The sequence below is a fragment of the Pieris napi genome, chromosome 1 (genome assembly GCF_905475465.1).
Source record: "Pieris napi chromosome 1, ilPieNapi1.2, whole genome shotgun sequence".
NCBI lineage: Eukaryota > Metazoa > Arthropoda > Insecta > Lepidoptera > Pieridae > Pieris > Pieris napi.
Genome location: NC_062234.1, coordinates 12,528,015 through 12,549,221, shown reverse-complemented (window position 1 = coordinate 12,549,221; position 21,207 = coordinate 12,528,015). Strand labels below are relative to the sequence as shown.

General features: G+C 34.4%; 1 protein-coding gene across 2 annotated transcripts; it reads left to right on the top strand.

Annotated features, from left to right (window-relative positions):
- The first annotated feature begins 485 nt into the window (after positions 1-485).
- Positions 486-21,079, top strand: LOC125051752. 2 transcript variants are annotated; one of them, XM_047652305.1, is made up of 4 exons: positions 486-609; positions 16,860-18,980; positions 19,071-20,326; positions 20,607-21,079. In XM_047652305.1, exons 1-4 carry the CDS (start codon positions 592-594, stop codon positions 20,935-20,937), a joined length of 3,726 nt encoding a protein of 1,241 aa, XP_047508261.1. In that variant the 5' UTR covers positions 486-591; the 3' UTR covers positions 20,938-21,079. The 2 variants fall into 2 exon arrangements, with proteins under 2 accessions (XP_047508261.1, XP_047508252.1); XM_047652296.1 differs by having other exon boundaries at positions 16,860-20,326.
- Positions 21,080-21,207: the final 128 nt, after the last annotated feature.

The following is a 21,207-nucleotide window of genomic DNA, read 5'->3' as shown; positions in this document are numbered from 1 at the left end:
TACAAAAAATTCCTTTTTCCTTATTTAATAGTTATTTATTTAATTTAATTATTAGTATTCCTAAAGCTAGGTTAAATAAAAATAATAACACAACCAAAAATAATATAGTTAATTATAAAAACTAAATAAAAACATAAGATAAAAATACAGGTACGTAAGTGTGAATTGTAAATAAGATTCTCTATCAGTGTATTTCGTTATACGTACTTAGGCAATCTAGAAACTCCACGGCTAGATTTTGAAAGATCGTTTCTACATTTTCATATTAGATTTCATTGAATCAATTCTCACGCGAAAAGCGACGTCAGATTAGATTTTCTTATCGGCTAATTAGACAATTTTCGTAACGCTGTGTGAATATTTTTAATCTGTTTTTACAATATTTAGACGACCTTATCCTATTTCCCTCTTGTTCACAGAGTACGTTTTTAGCTTTACATAATCCGAATGTGAAGGTTGGATGGAACTTTCTTTGGGGGGGAGGCTGTATGCGCACAACCATAGACGCAGTTGTAAAGAAAGCGCGCGCGATCGCGCCTGTGTCGTGCCTGTTTTTTTTTATTCCACCCCAAAGTGTATTTTTTGGATACCATGAGGCTTATATTTTGGGTATGTTCGATTTTTGAATATATTATTTTATTCTCATCCTTAATCGGCGCGTGATGGCTTTCTAGTGAAAGTTGACCAGAGCTTAGGGCTTGTTTGCGACTTGTTATTGGTTTTGGAATTTAATGGACTATAAATATTCAATAGATATTGTTACATCCGTCACTTTCTTCTGTTAAATTTATGTCTTTATGCTAAGGTGTGTTTGATAAGCAATTTTTTAATTTTCATCGGGTCGAAGATAGATTATTTATAAAATAAAAGAATATTAAATACATTAAGTAAATTAAGAAAAAAGAACGAATTAATCATTTGTATTAACATTTATTAGTATGGTAAATTTAAAAATATAAGAACAAAATGTCTGATTTTATAGTATGTATATGAAAGGTCGCACCGCTTCCTTTCATAAACTTTCTGACAGCCTCTTGAACGGATGCGATTATAATAAATTGGCAGACTTATCCTCCTAAACAAAAATAATAAATATCCTCCTATTTAAAAATACAATAAGTTTTAAGGTACTTATTGTATTTTTAAATATCTTAATGCTCATTAAAAAATTATGTTCGGAACAATAACGGTAGTGACACTCTAGTATACAATAACTTAACAAATCCAAGGAAGCGGATTATATCTAGTAAAATAACTTTCTTCCCAAAAAATAATCATTCTAATTATATGTATTTTAACTAAAGTACTATTTGGTTATGTCAAGTGTTAACGCTGTAATAATAATAATAATATTAATTTATTTGCAAGAATATGGTAAAAAATTTGACCACACATAATGGCGTGCAAATTTGTTTTAAAGGAAATATATAAGATACGTATACATTATAGTCAATTCTAATATTATTTGTAGTGATAAAATATTACATTATTAAAATATATTATTGCGGTATCAAATAAATATTAACTATAATGTTTCACACAAATAATCATTTCCAAAGACCAAAAGTAGTACATTAAGTCGATTTTTAAAAACTCTAGTACAAAGATCTCTTAAAGTTTTTGGTAAATTTATATAAACTATAATTGCAATATAACGACAAGATAGAGGGTTAAAACGTATTATATCACTTGACAGATATGTCGCTGAAAACCTGTCAGAAAATAAAAAATCCTTTCAAAAAATTTACACATGCAATTTGCACGAGAGGTCGAAAGTTGAATTGCATAAACTTGCAAAAATTATGACAAAAACTAGTTACCCAATATAAAGGCGTCCTTTCTACGTTGCGTCAACGTGTTTGAGGAAGTGTGTCAGCGCTCAGCGGAGAATTTGCGAACGGAACTTGTATATGACCGTGTTCCACTTCGCATGCGACGCTATAGCGATGGAGGGTTGCCAAGGGCCAATATTTACAGATTCCAATGTGTTAAAACTGGATTATAACACTGGGAAATCGGGAACCCTATAGTTTATAAAGCAGAGAACGCTAAAGATTTGTCCTTACTGGGATGGTTTAATGGTCCACAGCTCACCTAAAACTCAATGTTTTTTAATTCAATATGTGATTAATAACTTTACGTAACCTATTGGCAAGACGCTTGTACAACTTAATGAATATTTTAAAGTAGTGAAATAACTTTTAAATGAAGGACTCCTTCTTACGTTAGTACGTGGTGAAACGACAATAATTGTAATTATACCTATAACAAATGTAAATAAAGCCTTCAAATAAAATCTCTCCCCAATACCCTGGCTAACAGGTCTTCTTAAATAATTTTAACTAGCTATCAAATGTCAGTAAAACATTGGACGTGCCGATAAGATCATTTCAAATAGATGTTCAAAGAGAGCTTTCGGTTCTATTTATTATTTTGACAGTTGACAGCTTAATTCTATGCTTCACTGAGTTCAATGACCTCGAAATAGAATGTTGCCAAAGTAAAGAATGTGTTGTAAAAATTAATCGCTGATATTTTATTATTAGGCCACTGGACGACCACGCTTATAATCGCGATGTTTTCTCTTGTTTTGAAACTGTTTGAAGTATATATGTAATATTAAGAAATTTGATAAAACTTATTTGATCAGAAAAACTAATTGCCTTAAAAATACTTAGTATTCGCAATAGATGTAATCTAAGAATCAACTTAATATGTCATAATAAGAACATGCAACATCAATTTACATTACCTCATCTCTAAAATCGAGCTGAAATTACACTCAATTATTGTTACATCAGGCTTTGTCGAAACATTGAAATACTTGCATTCACTATGCACTCAGTGTATAAGAATGGGGTGTATGAAAACTCCATCCTAATAGCTTAATAGCCACGATTAGTTTCTTCTTACCCATATCTACTACTTACTTGCAGCCACAGCACTTGATAAAGTGGACTTTAGACAAAAGACAAGGAAATGTGTATAGAATACCAACGTTTATTTGTGGTGCCCTTATGTTATATTTATGATTAATAATTAATTTTAAATATAGAACGTAAATCTAACTTTGAGATGTCAACTTTCTGAAGTGCATTACTATCATTGACTGTAATATCGAAGGATAATTTTATTGTCTTCATTTCTTTACTCGAGTAATACAAATATAAAAGTAAACATTTATTACATTATTTACATTCGTTTTCGTCAGCCTCTATAGTAGGTACTAGAACAACTCCCAATTTATTCTCTGTAATTGATGAGAACGTAGAAGATAAGCTACCAATATGGTATTGCATTGTTGTTAAATCATTAAATACTTCACATTATAATAGATATGTGTGTAGATATATTATATTTTAAATCCTTAGTAGTATAATAACGGAATTTAAATTGTCATTATGGTAATTTTAAAAACTTCTTACAAACGAATTTTAAGTGTTATAAAAAGTTTATCAAACTACCTGTTGCCGGAAGTAGCAACACAGGTGCGTGATAGAAATCCTTAATGGTTTTTGTGATACTTTTATGTGGAACGATTTTCAAGGAACTGAATTAGAAATTCAATCATTAATTTATTCTTAATAGATAACGCTACTCTCAACGAATGGACATTAAAATTAATTCTCTTAATATATTCAAGTGGACTGTCGAATTAGATGCATTTATTTTTTCCTTTCAAACATTACTTAATAAAATACATCATGACACGTAATAAGGCGACTTTGAATTAAAAAAAATATCATATTAAATTTATAACTCTATAAAGCGCGAATTCGACTCCTCGTGGAGTACACCTCTGGGCGGGAGTACCAGCACCTTCCGCTTGACCGTATTCAACGAAGAGCAAACCGAATCGTTAACGCCAGTCACTTTCCGTGCGGCTGGATCCCTTATATATCCGTATTATCTCGACGTCCGTCGTTCCACAACTGAGCCTTTTTTAATGCAGTTTTTGCCGCGCACAACCATGTGGAAAACCAGCTGCCCACTGAAGTATTTCCGAACCAATTCGACTTAGAGTTCTTCAATAAAAGAGTGTACCAATTCTTAAAGGCCAGCAACGCACTTGCGAGCCTTCTGGCAATGTGATGGGCGGCGGTATCACTTAACAGCAGGTGCCCGTTTGCCTCCTATTACATAAAAAAAAGTCCTCTCCAGATGCTTCCGTGCTGACTCCGACGCTCAGACATTACCTACTCACTGAAGAGAGAGAGAGACTAGATGTTAAAAACTTTAAAGGAGCTATGAAGTATCAAATCCTTTTTTAAATAGTACAGCCCCTTTTTAAAAAATGTGTCCTCGTAGTATCTATAATCGGAATTAGGTGAACAGTAAAATAGAGTTGACAAGTTTTAGAGGCAGTGGGTTAGCAGTACCGTTAAATTGTGATTACGTGCCATCGACTCGCTCTAGTTAGTGGACAAAGTCAAGGCCGGCAAGTTTGTTACAAAGGGTTCAATGTACGGCTTGTTATTAGTAGTTTATTAGTCATTAACACCTTTACGAGAAGCTTCTCATCTCCCATTTTAGGTAAAAGCTTCTGACTTACCATTTTTTCACTTTACCAATCAGTAGACTGATGTATGTATGTATGAACTTGTAAAAAAATCTCTTCCCGTCTACACAGTTTTCTATTTTTAGCGAAACTTCACCGTCTTGAGTGCGAATTTAATTTAGTGCAAGTATTATATTTTCTTAATATTAAACGATTAAATAACGTAACAGTATATTAACTTTTCAGAAAATATAGACTTTCATTTCAGGCTGCATAATTAAATAGGTACGTATATACAATTTTGAAAACTAGTAACATTTTAATTAATTAAAAATTATTCGCTATCATTTGTAATGATTAAAATTGTGCAATAATGTCATTTCTATTAGATTATAATTCAAAAAACATATATTTCTGACTTAATGTCGAAAGCTAATCACTAAATATTAGCATTTTTATTGAAGGAGAAAGTGATAAAAACTGGTTTAAATTCACGCCCAGATAAGTTAATGATTAAAAATCAATATTTATATATGACGCAATATATTAATATATTGTATATAATATAATATATATTGAATATATAATATATTGAATGTAATATCTCACTAATAACTATAGTAACGTGACGCTGTATGTGACCTCAGAATGCCCTCATCCATACACAACATATTCCATAGATGCCCATTTTTATAGAAATATTTTTATACAAGCTTTACGTTTTGAGAACCCCTTAAGGGAAATACAAAACATAAACGCTACAGGACGCATTTGCTTTCTTTAAATCATTTATTAGGTTATTTTTTGAGTTTTTTCATTTAAAACACTTTATTAACATTCTTATGAATATACCTTAATTCTCATGAACTGCGTGCTCATTCGTAAAATAAAGAATGACTAGAATTTAAAAAAAATTTAGTAGTTTTATGAATAAACCATAAATCTTACTATCTAACTTAGCACTTAACATTAATTGCTACAAATTATGTTAAATTAAGATAACAATCATTCATCATTACAATTACATAATTTGACGTCACGAGCCTTCTGGGAAAGTAGCTCTCGCCATGACATCACATAATTGTAAATTAAGACGAATTATTATCATTATGTACCTTACGCATTTGTAATACGAGACATCCGTGGGATATCTATGGCACTTTTACTTTTTTATTAAGCGCTAACTATTCGAATATTCACTTTCGTCGTCTATTGGCTATGGTTGTGTAATTCTTACGTGTGCACCATACCATATGATAGGCATAATTGTGATTCGGATAATGAATATTTTGACAGGTTGAGAGCTTAATGGAATTTCAGATTTTATACGACTCCAAAAAGCCCGAAGAAGGAGAGGAGGAACTGATGAACTTATTTGTTTGCATGTTTTTTTTTAGTTTACCCTCGATTAGAGCAGAAACATTTCTGAGTATAGATTTTTGTTTCCTCTGGAATTTATTTCCTGAAATTAAATTAAAACAATAATAATTACAAAAACATACTATATTTAGTTTGAATTTAAATCAGTTTAACCGAGCAAAATTTCATTATAAAAACACAATATTTTTTTATTTATATAAATTTCTATCCCAATGAAATTTTATTGAATTAAGATAGATATATCATTCATCATATTCATAGTTTTAAATTATCAAATTATCTCGTGGCTGACGTGAAATTCACTTAACAAAAGTAGAAAGTTCATTAATTCAATGACTTTGTGCGCATAATGAGATTATGAGAGATATATTAAACATATCATTACGATGCAGTTGCAACCTGTTATGGAGTTTTAATTATCCCCTATCGAAAATACCGCACACTTTTAGTTTATTGAATTAAAACACAAATATTATAACAAATCTCTCAAGTCGTTCACTATTTCCCGAGTAGTCGTGGTTGATTCATTTTGTAAGGGGTACAATTATACGACCAACACTTAATCTTACGGAAACACAAACGGGGAAATATTTATACATTATTTTTTGTAAAAATATGTTTATGTATGAAGTTCAGTCATACTTACATCAAGTTTCTGACTGCTATACGATTAGTAAGTTTTATACGTTTATTTGGTTCTTAATACAGAACAAAGAAGATAGTACACTTCACTGGAAAAGATTGTACCTAAGTAAGATTTAGCTGACTAAATTAGCTATACGAATGAATTAATGAATTAGCTGATAAAATTACCTTACCAGACTAAAACTATAAATCTCAAATAGGTATTTAATACTTTGTTCACACCGATACGTATCACTTTCTAGTCAAGTCGCCTGCGCTGTGCTTAGGGTAAAATTCAGAAGTGGGACTTACTTATGACTTCCGTGTGTTAATCCAATTAATTTTTCTTATGGGAGTCAGCGTGAGAAACAAGAAAAGAGAGAGAAAAGGCTAGACCGCTAGTAAATATCAATGTTATTATATTCATCACGTAATATTATCGAAAGTAGGTCGTCCATCAGTAGTGGTCCAAATACGTATGCAAAAGCAATTTCCGCAATTATGAAAATTGGCGATTATATCGAAGTGTGTCATCTTATGGAAAATTCTAAGTGACTATTAAACTACAGGTTACTGAAGAACCTTTCTAATACATAAACAGTAATCTTTTATATATTTTACATTACATTACAATATTTTATTCGGGAACACGAATTTAAACATCACTATTATTATTAAAGCACTATTATTAAGCTAAGCTAAGCTCGGTCTTTATATTGAAATTGAATGCAAAAACTTCAGGTCAATATTGCTATTGGATGATAGTTTGTACACGATGTTTAGTGGTCCTAAGGGCGGAAGAAAAAGAGAATAGGAAAGATGAGAAGCAAAAAAACACGCAGCATGTCAAAGCCTGTTCATTTACTGGCGTGTTCATAAAACATTCGTATGCTGTTTTATAAATATTATTAAAAGCACAAAAGCTGCAAATAAAAAAATAAAATATACAAATTTATTTAAAAATTTGCCCTTCAAGGAATGTCTGTATGTTAGTGGGATACTATATAAATAAGTCAGAAAATACGTAAGCTTGTACATTTTCACTCTCGCTCCAAAACGGACCGCGATCGGACTCGTCCGGCCGGAATGCAGTAGAAAGCACGCGTCGCAATGTGTACTTAGGGTTGACAGCTAAAAAAATATAGAATTTAGGTAAATAGAGCATTGGGAAAATTGCCATATCGCACTTGTTAGTGGCATTATCTGTATTTCAAAAGCGATTTATTTCACGATTTGATTATAATTAAGAACTAGTAAGGAATAAGAAAACTTCAGTTTCGTGTTCGCTCTATATAAAATAACTTTGAAGATTGACAACGGTTTAGGTATGCTAGAGGATGCTGTAGTGTTAGTAAGTGAAATGTGCAATCTATAAAACGTATTAAAAATTGATAAATAGAAAATAAAAACACATTTTAAAAGTTTGGTCCCTGTGTACTTTTAACACTAGCAGCATTTCCTCACTATAATGCGATACTTATTCATTGAGCGTGGAAACTGGAAAGCACTAGGCTCTGGGGTCACCGGTACTAATCTACCAGGCGCCAACTTAAATCTTTAATTGGCGCCTGTGCACTTGAACCCCACGGCCCAAAAGTATCTTCTCAAAAGGGAACAAAAGAACGGGAACGAAGTTATATAATAGGAAAGACTTATATTTGAGCCGATAATTATTTTCCGCCTGCTCTGCGGCCGTGCCAGCTTTTGTGCGAGGGAGCTAAGACGGGGTTAACTTGTCCATACAAGTAACATCCCATGCCCAAGCCCTACCATAAAAAAAGCGATAAAATAAATAACGTGAACATAATATACTATTACAAAAGTTACTGTCACGAGGATGGATTTTTTTTAATGTAGTTTTTTCATAATTTATTGCGAATATGAATTCTTTCTTAAGTTAAAGCTGAACTATTTTTTATAAACGTTTTGTATTTAGAATGTAGCAACCCTACATATAGGCGTGTTTGCAGACGTGGCGACGCTTACCGAAATTGAGACCATGTCATTGATGAGTCGTGACATAATCTCGTGGTTTGTAAATAATATCGGAAGAAAGTTTTGAGGTCCTATTGAGGTCCTATTTCCAACACACAAATATACAGTATTTACAATATTCTTAACTTAGCAAGGAAATGTTGCCAGCATTAAAGGTACACTGCCACAGGGACCAAACTTTTTAAATTTGTTTATATTTCTCATTATGAATTTTTAATTGTTATTATTAAAAATTAGGTTTCGTCTTAGATTTTTTTTATTTTGACTCTTTGGGTCACTTCGTATAGCAGAATTTAATACTAGAACATGAGTTGCCAATTTCACTTCGAGCATTACATTTCACAGTTACCCAAAATTTATTCTTGTAGGAAGTTGCCCTCCCCTTCCAACTTCATTCCGTAATATGACCTTGTCAGTAGGTCACTTAAACTTAGCTGTAAAAATTAAGTAATTTGAGATTAAGAATTTTGAGAGAAATCCTGTTATCCCAACTGGTCTCTGAACTTGAAAGTGTCGGTTGTAAACAACGTGCTTAATAAAGACATTTCACCGGAAATGACGGAATTTTTAAGGTTAATTATAAGCCAAAGGACCTTTGTTACGCTTACGTTTTGTTAAAGCTCTCCCTGTCACTGATAACAAAGTGTAACACGACTGGTGTATCGCGGAACTGACAACTTTACTTGACAGATGTAAAATTGTTTTTGTTTAGTTTTTTGTGTTAATTGTATATTTTTTAACTCTTTATAAGAAACTTAAAATTTGTACTGTGTAGCAATTCAGGCACCAAGGTTAAACCCCTAAGCGGTTTTTTTGTGTTTTCTGTACTTTTAGTTAAAATAAATATATAAAGCGATAATTAAGGAAAAAAATATTTAAAGAAAAACGCTTTTACCGGATTAAAGTTATGTTTATTATTATAAATTTACAACTATTTGACATAATTTTAAATTTATCCGACGTTTCGCGTGCTTTACAGCGTGCGTGGTCACGGTGACTGAAGACAAAAGATGATGAATGTCAAAAAGTATCACAGCTGCAGAGAAAGTTGCATTATCTGTATTTATTTCCCCGGAGTTGGTATCGACTAAAAGATGGAGGGTTTTGGCAAAAATGGCTCACGGTGTCCTCTATTTTCGCGGATTGTTTTTCTTTTTGAGATTTTAATTTGGATATTATTGGATCCCAGGTGTTTGACAATTTTAGGCCGTCTTCTCTATTGAAATTGGGGTGTTTTTTGATTTCAATGGCTTCGCGTACCAATCTTGGGAAGAAGAAAAAAAATATTTCGAGACACATTGATGTGCAAACAGCGCAAACTTAACGCTACAATTGAATTTTTATGTGAAATCAACAGTATTTTACCAAGAATGTGACTCATCTTACTCGTTAGAAAGTGTATCCTTCGTGACGACGCATTTATTATATCCTCTTTGAACGACATAGGAAAAACAAAACACAACTTTATATAAAATCAAAGAGAGAGGAATTTAAAAGCCTCAGGTAAAATCTTAAGGCAAATCATCATAGTATTGTTAGCCTAAGATTAAATATTGAAAAAGATACTTCAATTACACTAGTAATATTATTTAATAGAAAATAAACTCTTCTAAGCACCTGTCAGTAACAGAGACGAATTTAAAGGAAATAATGTTCAACATTAGGTTAAGAGGCATCTTTTTGGGATTTGCCTAAAGGTCATACAAAAAGTTGGTAAAAGAAATAGGTAGTGTTTAATCATCCGGGTTACAAATACCATTTACGTAAGATATTTAATACCTCCGATGACTACATAGTCGGGGAAATATCTAGAAAACGTTTTAAAAAAAAGCACCTCTCTCTATTAAAGGTCTTTAGTTTGAGCTTTTACTTTTACGTTTTACCAATACATATTTAATTAACTTTTATTTAGGTCACATGCGTTCAGGCTGTTCGTGTATAGAATATATTTTCCTGCTAAAAATCCATGCGCTAACTTTCTCACAAGACACACAACTCAAAGCCTTACTAAACGACTATAAACATTCTTAAATGACAGCTTTATTACTTCTAAGTGGTTAAATAGGTAACTTAATAATGACACAATGATACTTTCATTGTAATAATAATAATAAAAGCCTTCTATTTCAGATACTTATTACACTTAGACACATTCATATTTATATCGTCTCGTTCTTTTTAGATATGTGTGTGCTTATTTTGACGTGATAACGTCTTTAAAATCGTTTTAAGGTCATAGCACACATATCAACTCGGAAAGGGATCGTCTCCGTATCGCCTTTCGCCCCGTTGTCAACCAGGCGTCAACCTAACGTATGCACGTAGCCAAAGCGTATCAGCAGCTCCTTTACGTCAACTCGGCTACGGCTAGGCAACACCGCGCTTACGACTCGCCGACCACTGTTTGATCTGGTTGGCACCAGATCAGTTAAATGTAGCGCACGGTTATGTCCCGGTTTACAAAACGAGAGATTGCTAGCACTTGATGAAGAGAAAAAAGAAAATAGCAAAAATCTTAGAAAAAGATATTGGGTACACAATATAAATAAAGCAAGGAGTGTCGTGGGACTGGACAGGGGCAAGGGTGGACGAAGAGACGTAAGCGCGGGGACGACGAGCCGTAAGCGCGGGGACGACGAGCCGTAAGCGCGGGAACTGCAAGTTGACCACGCACCGCATCGCGGTTCGAAGCCTGTACCGAGGGGAGGCGATTACGTTACGATTCCGATTAGTGTGCGTTGCAGTAGGGAGTTTCATACAAACAATACTGAACGGCTCGAGGTGATACGATGGCGATCCCTTTCCGAGTTGATATGTGTGCTTTGACCTTTAGTCGGGTGACATGTTCAGAAACTTGTGTCACACCAAAACCTCACGAGCGCGATCGCAGGTATAACGAGAGAGAGACGGACCGATCTCCCGTCTCATCTCGAGCGCTGCCAGTCATTCCGTGAATGTATGAAGAAAAATGTATATCATAGTCGAATAAGTAAACTTGTTATTTTACACCCGAAATTTATCATCAAAAGTGTGAATAAAACGATAGATGTAATTTAAAATTTGAAAAAATTGTTATCTTCATTAATTCCTTACTTCCCAAAAACTAATATCACCAATAAGACGTTATCACGTAAACATCTCGATCGTAAACCTACTTTACAAACAACCAATTTTTTTTTTTGTGTAAAGGTCTCCTCCAAATCCCGCCACTCCTGTCTGCACTGTGCCACTTTTTGCCTGCCTCCTGTTTTCTTAATCTGGTCTATCCACCTTCTAAATTGTCTTCTTCTTTTACTGTACCTTGGGCGCCAGTTAATTAATTCCTGGCTCCACTTGCAATGATACTTTTATTATTACCTTTTAAATCGCTTAAGTACTTTCAGTTAACTGTATAGTTACGATGTGAATACATAATTACCAAGTTATTATATAATTAATTCGTCTATTTAAATCAGTTTTCTTACCGAGTTCAAAACCTCGGAGATTTAATGTTCCATAAGATTTATACATAACTTTCTTCTAAATTCATACCCTTTGAGTGGGATCATATGTATCATTAAGGTAGTAAAACGGCATTCAATGTCACGAGAATAGGAAGAACTAACCATTGGTTATAAAATAATAATTCTAGGTCTAGGGTCTATTTGAATATAGACAGGATAGAGAATAGCTGGAAGAGAGAGAAGTCCATAGGTCGTGGTATTCTTTGGCAAACACTATATTATATTACTACAATCAACCTACCTCAAACGTCGTCCTATAAATTTCATTAATTTATAAAAGTGAGGTGACAATGAGAACGAAATATTCAGCGGCTATTTGGTTTACGGTTAAAATATAAATTAAGTATGTAGACAGATCGAAGCTCGTGTCAACTTTAGGTAACTAAAAACTTTTTTTGCTTTACTTTTTTCACCTTTCAATCTTTTTGGTATATTTTTACATGAAGCGGATGTAATTTCGTCTTACATTGAAAGATTTTGTAGTAAATATTTTGTAATCTGAACCAATCGTAACAATGATACGGTGTATCGGTATTATTGTCATTAGCATATCAAGTTATTATTTGAAGTATGTCACAAGATTTTTGAAAGTTACTACAAGTGTAATAATACAAGGTTATGCGTTCTTTAATAATTAATTTCAGTTAAGTAATATTATTTCTCAACATAAAAATTTTAAACATTTTTAAGAAATTAATACTATTTCTATATACCTACCTAATAACGTAGACTGTTGTTGTTATGTATAATAATAATAATAACCCTTTATTTCAGACTTGTAGTTATTGTTATAATATATTTCATATTATATACAATCAAGTATACATTATTTAAAATTTTATTAAACTACAAAGTAATAATAAAATAAATAAAACATATTAAAAAGATAACAATATCCACGTTTTTCCTATTGATAATTACGATCTAAGCGAAGTATATTATTATAAGAATAAAGCATTATTGCTGTTAGTATGAGCCGAGACACAGTAACAGACACAGTTTTATTGGTAAATAAATGTTATGACTTTCCATACATATTGTTAATATCATATATATAAAAATTAATTGCTGTTCGTTTGTTACCCTAAAACTCGAGAAAGGCTGGGCCGATTTGGCTTATTAAATATTTGATGTTCAGGGAAGGTTCAAACGGTGGGAAACAAATAATAAATTTTAGAAATACAAAATGTACAATTGGTTGTCATACATTTACAGATGCATTCAAAAATGCGTTTCATAGCTGTAGAATGAGATCCTATAATATCTTTGGACTACATACATACACTTCGTATCTACAACATATATTTATGTTGGTGATACGAAGTTCACCGGTTCATCTTATCATTTATATAAATTATTTTTAGGAAGACTAAAATCGAATGGTCATAACGGAAATAGCAATGTTTATACTGTATTTGGATTGAGTAAGAAATGTTAAGCTAAGATAAAAGTGAATGTTTATAATTGAAGTTAATAACTGTAACCGAGTGAACAATGGGTGTGAACCGCGGAAGTGCGGTTACAGTGGTCTTTGATGTTTTGCCGTAAACCGTCGTATTAACAAGATTGTATGAATTTAGTATCTTAGGGATAACTTCTTCTCAATAATAAATAATAAATTGATTATTTGCAAAGAAAGTGGTACATTCATTGATTATTAAAAAACCGCACATATAGCCTACATATATATATAAAAATAGGTATGCAAATGTCATATAATTAATATGAACAGTTAAGTTATTTATAATTCTTGTCACAACTTATGGTCTCAATATTCTCAAACGCTAGAAAGGCACCTTAGAGAGCAGTGTTAGCCTAGTGGCTTCAGCGTGCAACTCTCGTCCCTCGGATCGTAGGTTCGAACCCCGGCTGTACACAAGGGCGGATCCAGCTTTGGTGCCAGGGGGGGGTCACATAGTCGTGGTCAAGTAAAGAACTTATAATTTAATTTTGATAACAATAGATACAAGTAAAAAGTAGGTATTTTATTAATGTACGTAAGTATTGCACTTAAAAATATTTATTCTTTATTGTACACTTGAAAAACTTAACACATAATATTGTGTACATACAGGTTGGTCCAACTAGTGACGTCAATATTTTTTTTTAGATTCCTCACATGCCCCCAGGGGGCATACGAAAATACCCCATGTATGTTCCGCGATTTTTTGTAGTTTTCGAGTTATAATTTTTTTTTGTGTTTTTTGAATTGTTTTCTGCCAGCGAGGTTTCAAAAATTCATATTAGTTAATTCGTAGGTATTTTGCAGTTTTTTCTGTTAAATAATTCCAGAAAAAATCCCAGCTTCTTAAAATTAGTTAAAGCTACTCAAAAAAGGTTTTAAAGTTAGAAGTTTAGTTTTTAGCTGGATTTGCCCAAACATTCGACTTCAATTTAAAAATACAAAAAGAAGTTTCCATAGTTAGCCAGGAATAGGAATCCATAGGAATCATTTAACTGAAAAAAACTGCAAAATACCTACGAATTAACTAATATGAATTTTTGAAACCTCGCTGGCAGAAAATATTGAAAAAACACAAAAAAATGTATAACTCGAAAACGACAAAAAATCGCGGAACATACATGGGGTATTTTCGTATACCCCCAGGTGTGAGGAATCTAAAAAAAATTATTGACGTCACTAGTTGGACCAACCTATATACACGTACATATTACCATCTTCTCTTGAAGACATTCAGAGAAACACTATCACATTTTTTTTTTAAGTGGAATCTCGGTGTTGGCCTTTAGGGCCCTTACAGCTCAGCTCGGGCTGTTTTGGCGAGCTTAGCTCGGCCTGACTATCACGTACGGAATGAGGCAGCTTATTTATATGACATAACCGTGGTGAATGATTTGTCATAACAGCTAGAGGTATGTCGAGGGGTATTACGCTAAACTTCGCAAAAGTGAAAAGATGGCACGACAAGGGATTCCATCAAACAAAATACATATATTTTAATAACTAAATCAATTTTTCTTTAACGTGTTTTCCGGAAACGCGTTATTACGTCATTTACGTCAACGGGTAAATGCCAGTCCGGTTAGGCGATCTTCAACCATTGAAGATCTTAGCCACGATTTAATTCTGCGCAACGTAGAGAAAGACCTTTCTGCTGTCGCTTCGCTGACAGGGTAGTGTATCCAATTTTCCTATTAGGATACATATTGATGTCACAATTTAAAATAAGACTATGTTATGATATGTAGAAGTTTAGTCGTTCCGATTCCGATTGAGGTAAGGTCTAGCTAGACGTTTCAACATGTTTCTGTATGGCGACAAATTTATATATAAAATCATTGTTGAATTAGTGGTCCACCTAAGTCCTGCTCAGGGGGGGGTCATGACCCCCATGACCCCCCCCCTGGATCCGCCGTTGGCTGTACACCCATTGGACTTTCTTTTTATGTGCGCCTTTTATATTCGCTCGAACGGTGAAGGAAAACATAGTGAGGAAACCAGCTTGCCTTATAAGACCTAAAAAATCGACGTCGTGTGTCAGAGGCCGAGTGCGTTGTTATTTGGCTAAACATAAATTATTTTGTCATTACTTAAAAGTCTCAACGTTCGAAAACGAAATAGTAGTTACAAATACTGCAGCTAAACTCTCAATTGTACGACATTTGTATGTAATCAAAATTACATCAATTCAATCATAAATAAATCACAAATATAATTGTTCTCTTGTTATGCAAACAAGGTTTTTGTGATGTGAACTAAAGTGTGGGACCACAGATTAAATAATGAGGTGAAATTTAGATATTTGTGTTCGACAACCGCCGTGATACAAGCAACGAAGGTGTCATGGTATCGGATTTGATTCTCGACTGAGAGATGAAAAAATGTATCCGCCCTAAATTACAGGGCAGATTAGATTGCGATAGAAACTATGAGAAAAAACTGCAACACAAAATACCTGCGTGTAGTTTTGTTCTTAAAATTAATCAGTGGCGCTACAACCTTTTTAGGTCTGGGCCTCAGATATCTGTATCTGTTATCTAATATACAAGTGAAGATCAGCCTCCTGTGCCTATCGAAACACGCCGTCGAATTTTTGGGTCTCAGACAAGCCGGTTTCCTCACGATGTTTTCCTTCACCGTTCGAGCGAATGTTAAACGAATGAATGTTGCGCACATAGACAGACAGTCCATTCGTGCACAGTCGGAGATCGAACCTACGACTTCAGGGATGAGAGTCGCACGCTGAAGCCACTGAGCCAACACTGCTCACTAGTTTTTGTTCTTATATGTGTTAAATATGAGAAAACTTAAAGAACATTCAAAGGAAATCACTTAAAAATTATTGGTGTATTTCACAATTTTTATATTAAAATTACCCACCAAAATGCTTAGGAATTAAATTCGTTTAATAATCACAAATTTCCAATTATGTATAACTTATATTTTGTTTTACTAATGAAAGCGTATAAGATATAATATAAAACCCTTTTATTACTAATGTTTACCTATTTTGATTCTGTGTACAAAATATGGCTCTGTATCCCTTCAGTATCACCCACGTTCTACCCTGCATTATTAAAACCGGGTTCAAGAGGATTAAGTTTACTTTTATTGGAATTCCAACGGACTCGTCGAAATTTACTATGGGTCCATAATATTTAATCACATCACAAAAGTGAAGTATACTTTAAAATTTGAATATAAATTACGTACAATAACATGGTTTAACGTTAACATTTTACGATAATTGCCGAGGCATATGCGTAAATATCACCTTTGCTTTTCACAACACTTTCACCTTCACTTACGCCACTGGTCACGTCACTTATAAATGCTGTTAAATATTGACCTAACTTTACGTAACTCTTAGCTATAAATATCGTTTCTCTAATTTCAGGTTGCAGCCTTGGCTGTATTCACCCTGGCAGACGCAAAAAACTCGACAGCGAAAACGAAACCGAAAAGGCAGTTAGATAACATTCGTACACCACAAAACTTACAATACTCCCTAGTTCTACCGCATTCCAGAGTAGCACATTTTCGATCTCTCCCTAATACTCGAAGAGTGTCCAATGCATCGCAAAGAGCAGGAAAGCTACCACCATATGCGGTTCAAATGGAACCGGTAGTGCAGTACTCTCAAAAAGATCCATTGTATGATCCCAAACACGATCGCATAGAAGAATCAGTCGTTAATAGAAATGATATTGCTCAATCGAAAATTCTTAACGTGAATGATCAGAGCGGTGAAGATTATGGACCACCATACGGCAGCTTACCTACGGCACCGTTATACAGTAGTGAAAGTCAACACTACTATGAAGCACCGGAACCGATTATAGAAATTATTATCAAAGAATCAAATGAATCTCTTCCTGCGCCACCTCCCCAGCCTTTACTGAAGAAAAAGAAAGAACCAGTCCAGGTATTCTACGTCAAATATAGCAAAGATCCACATGCTAAAGATAAAGTTATTTATGAGAAGCCAATACCCGCAATCACGCCACCTTCCAATGATGAAGATGAACATCACGAACATTATGTTACAGTAACTCCTGAACCATACTATGCACCAGCCCAAACAACCACTCTCAGAGCTATTATTAAGCCGGAATCGGAAATATATCATACAGACAGCAATGTCAAGGTTACTTTTGGCAATGAAGCTCGTCATTATACTTATAACAGACGTGAAGAAAGCCCTTCTGAAAAACACGAAGAAACCGCACCGAGACCAGTAATTGCTTTACCAAATAGTCAACCGACTCAAATTTCTTTGGAACGTTCGGTGTCACCAAACGCTCAGTATCAAGAACACCAACAAAGGCCTGGTATTGCAGGTCCTCAAACATATCACGCAGGTCATAATGCTCAAAGTCGTATTCAATTCCAACAGCCTTTCTTGAGTCAAGAACCTCAACTGCCAAGACAAAGACCACCAGTTGTTCCATTTAGACAACCAAACCAAGGTTCCTTTTCATCTGCCCCTAACCGCGCTGCTTTTTCAAATTCTCCACCTGTAAACCATTTTAACTCAGGTCCGCCAATACCTGGCCCAATCGGGCCAATACTACCGACACCTGCAAGACCCGCATTTCATTCAAGACCTACAATCTCTCCTCCATTTCCTACGAGACAACATAGCCCTTCAAGAACAACATTCCATTCTGGACAAAGACCTCATATCCATTCACAATCACAACAACCATACTTTGATGAAGCCAAATATCTGCAAGAAAACTATCACACAATTACAACAGATCAAATAGATTCGTCAAAACAAACAATACTCCCAAATAAACAACAGTCATTTAATGTTGGATCAAAACCAAGCGCCAATCCCATTATTTTTAACGAGCAAAATCGTCCGCAGCAGCTTATTCCATATAATCAACAGCTGCCACAGCAACGCCCGCAACAACATTTTGATTCAAACAAACAAGGCTTTGGGGTAACTCCTACGAGATCACCTTTCTTTAATTTGAAACCATCTCCACCTCAATTAGAAGCAAACCGACCTTTCCAACGTCAACCTCAACAACAATTTAGTTTTCATCAAGGACCCCAGACACTACGCCCTTCAGCACAAGGCCCTTCAATTGAAAATACGCACAATCAAAACGTTTTTACCAGTCAAAATGCCATTTCTCCTTCGCCTTCACCATTACCTCAAGCTCAATTTTTACCACAACCGTCATCTCCTCCGCTATTTAGCTTCCATCCACAGCCTTCGCCAACACCGCAACAAGTTTTACCTTCGGAAGGATCCCAGGGCCAACAAATTGCGCATGAACCAAATGTTGCTCAATTTATACCAAGAGACAGTGAATTGGTTCCAGCTATATCTAAATATGAACAGCACATAACTGTTAATGAACCTACAGGACAAACAAATTATAATAATGGATTCAGTGGATTTAACCAACCACAACCCACTCCAAATTACCAACAACAATACGTAACAAATTCACAACAACAAGACCAACAACAACAATATCAACGTCAGCATGATCAACAGGAACTTCGTCAACAACATGAACAAAGAGACGAGCTGAGACAGCAGCACCAACGCCAACAACAACTGCAGCAGCAGAATCATGATCAACAGGAACTTCGTCAACAACATGAACAAAGAGAAGAGCTGAGACAGCAGCACCAACGCCAACAACAATTGCAGCAGCAGAATCATGAGCAGCAACAGCAACAACAACGTCACCAACACCAACAGCAACAGCAACACCAACAACAACAACACCAGCAACAAGAACAAGTACAAAATCAGCAATATTTAAATTCTGAACAGGAACAAGTGAGACAACAATTGGCTTTTAACGTACGTAAACAACAAGAAGAGATCCAACGTCTTCAAAATCAACTCATAGTACAACAACAAAACTTGCAACAGCAACAAAGAAATCAGTATTCTCAACAGCAAAATAGTTCGCCATCACCACAATACGTCGATGAAAGATCTCGTCCCCAGGCAAATTACGTAACAAGTACCGCCGCACCACAATATTATCAAACAAGTGCGAGAACAGTAGAAATTAAACCAACTACACAGAGGTACGTTTCCTCAACTAATAGTCCAACACCTGAACCTAAAAAAGAGAAGAAAAAACCCACTATAGAACTTCCAGATGAAGTTCCTGACGATCTACGTCAACAACTGCTATCTTCGGGCATTTTGGATAATGCTGATATCAGTGTCCTTGACTACGATAAAGTTGGCGAAACACCTTTAGAGTCCTTACCGCCAGATCAACTTGCAAATTTCTTTAGCGCAGGAGGAGGGCAGCAAATAGCCGCAAGCGAAAACAGGCCAATTGTAGTGGCACCAAACGGAGATCGAATTGAATCAAGAATCGATGATTCTGTTGATGACGATGATCAAGATATATCAGCATCAGAAAACGTTGAAAGTGTGGTCGCCCCGCCTTCTCAGAATGTTGAAATGAAAGTGGTCCACTTCAATCCTGATACTGCGGAAGGTCAAAAGGTTGCTAAAGATTACGTCAAAGAAGATGCAACCCAAGTAGATCCAGTTGCATTAAATGATAAGAAATATAATAAATACTTACCACTAAAAGTAAATGGCAATCAATTTCCTCTACCAGATATTGTAAAAGGAAGAAAGGTGACTTCAGTTGTAGTTCTCGCGCCAGTTCAAACAGAGGCAATAAGTAACGACCATCGTAGATCAGAACGTGCTGCAGGAGACAGTCTGAGGGGTTTAAAGTTTGTGGCTGGAGATAGTCTTCACAATCTGTTGAAGAAACCTACAAAAGATAACTTTCAGAAATGGTTTGACGTTGAAAAGAAAACTGATACGGATCAGCAATCGGTTGTTCTCCTAGTAACCGAGTAAGTATTATTTATTTGGTCCAGATTTAATAACGCCTGCTTTAAAATATGTCTTCGTAATGTTGCATTAGTAAATTAAAATTGTTGTTGTATACCCTTTTTCTCATCCCTTTGCACGTTGTTTGTATTACAACATTTTTACACGTAGTGATGTAAAAACGTATATTATTATTGTCTAAAAATCAATACATATTTAATGTAACGCATAAAGACAGGTTATTTGTATATTGTTTTGTTTACACAAAATATGTTCATTTGTTCATTCCTATTAATTTTACAGGAGCGAAAACCCACAAGAAGATAAAGAAATATTCATGTACGATATTTCTTCAGGCACCGTTAATAAATTAAGCGGAGATTTATCCAACGCTTTTGTTGAAGCGGCGGAAAACAATTCTCTCAGCAAAGACATTGAGCAGCTTGCCATCGAAGGAGAAGGAACACCAGAAAACTTCAAAAAAGATACAGAATTAGCCGCAGAGGGATCAGAAAACGTGCCATTATTTGTAGATATATCGGGATTAAGTTTAGACCAAAAGGCCGGCCAAGTCTCCATCAGTTCAGGATACAGTAAAACAAAGAAAGGAAGACATTTGAGAAGACGAATTTAACGAATCGCACGCGGCGACTGATTTATTTTGTAAATAGTTTAGGTTTAGTACTAAATTATGAAGGAGTGACGTTTTGTACTTAGTTGTAACTTTTTAATAAAAGTGATAATCAAGTTGTATTATATTAAAACAATATGATAAATGTGGATTTCTTTAATAAACTCTAAAGTCTAAACTACAACTATATATATAATATATATACATATATTATATATATAGTTTACATACATTACATATAGTTTACATATACATATAGGTACATATATTATA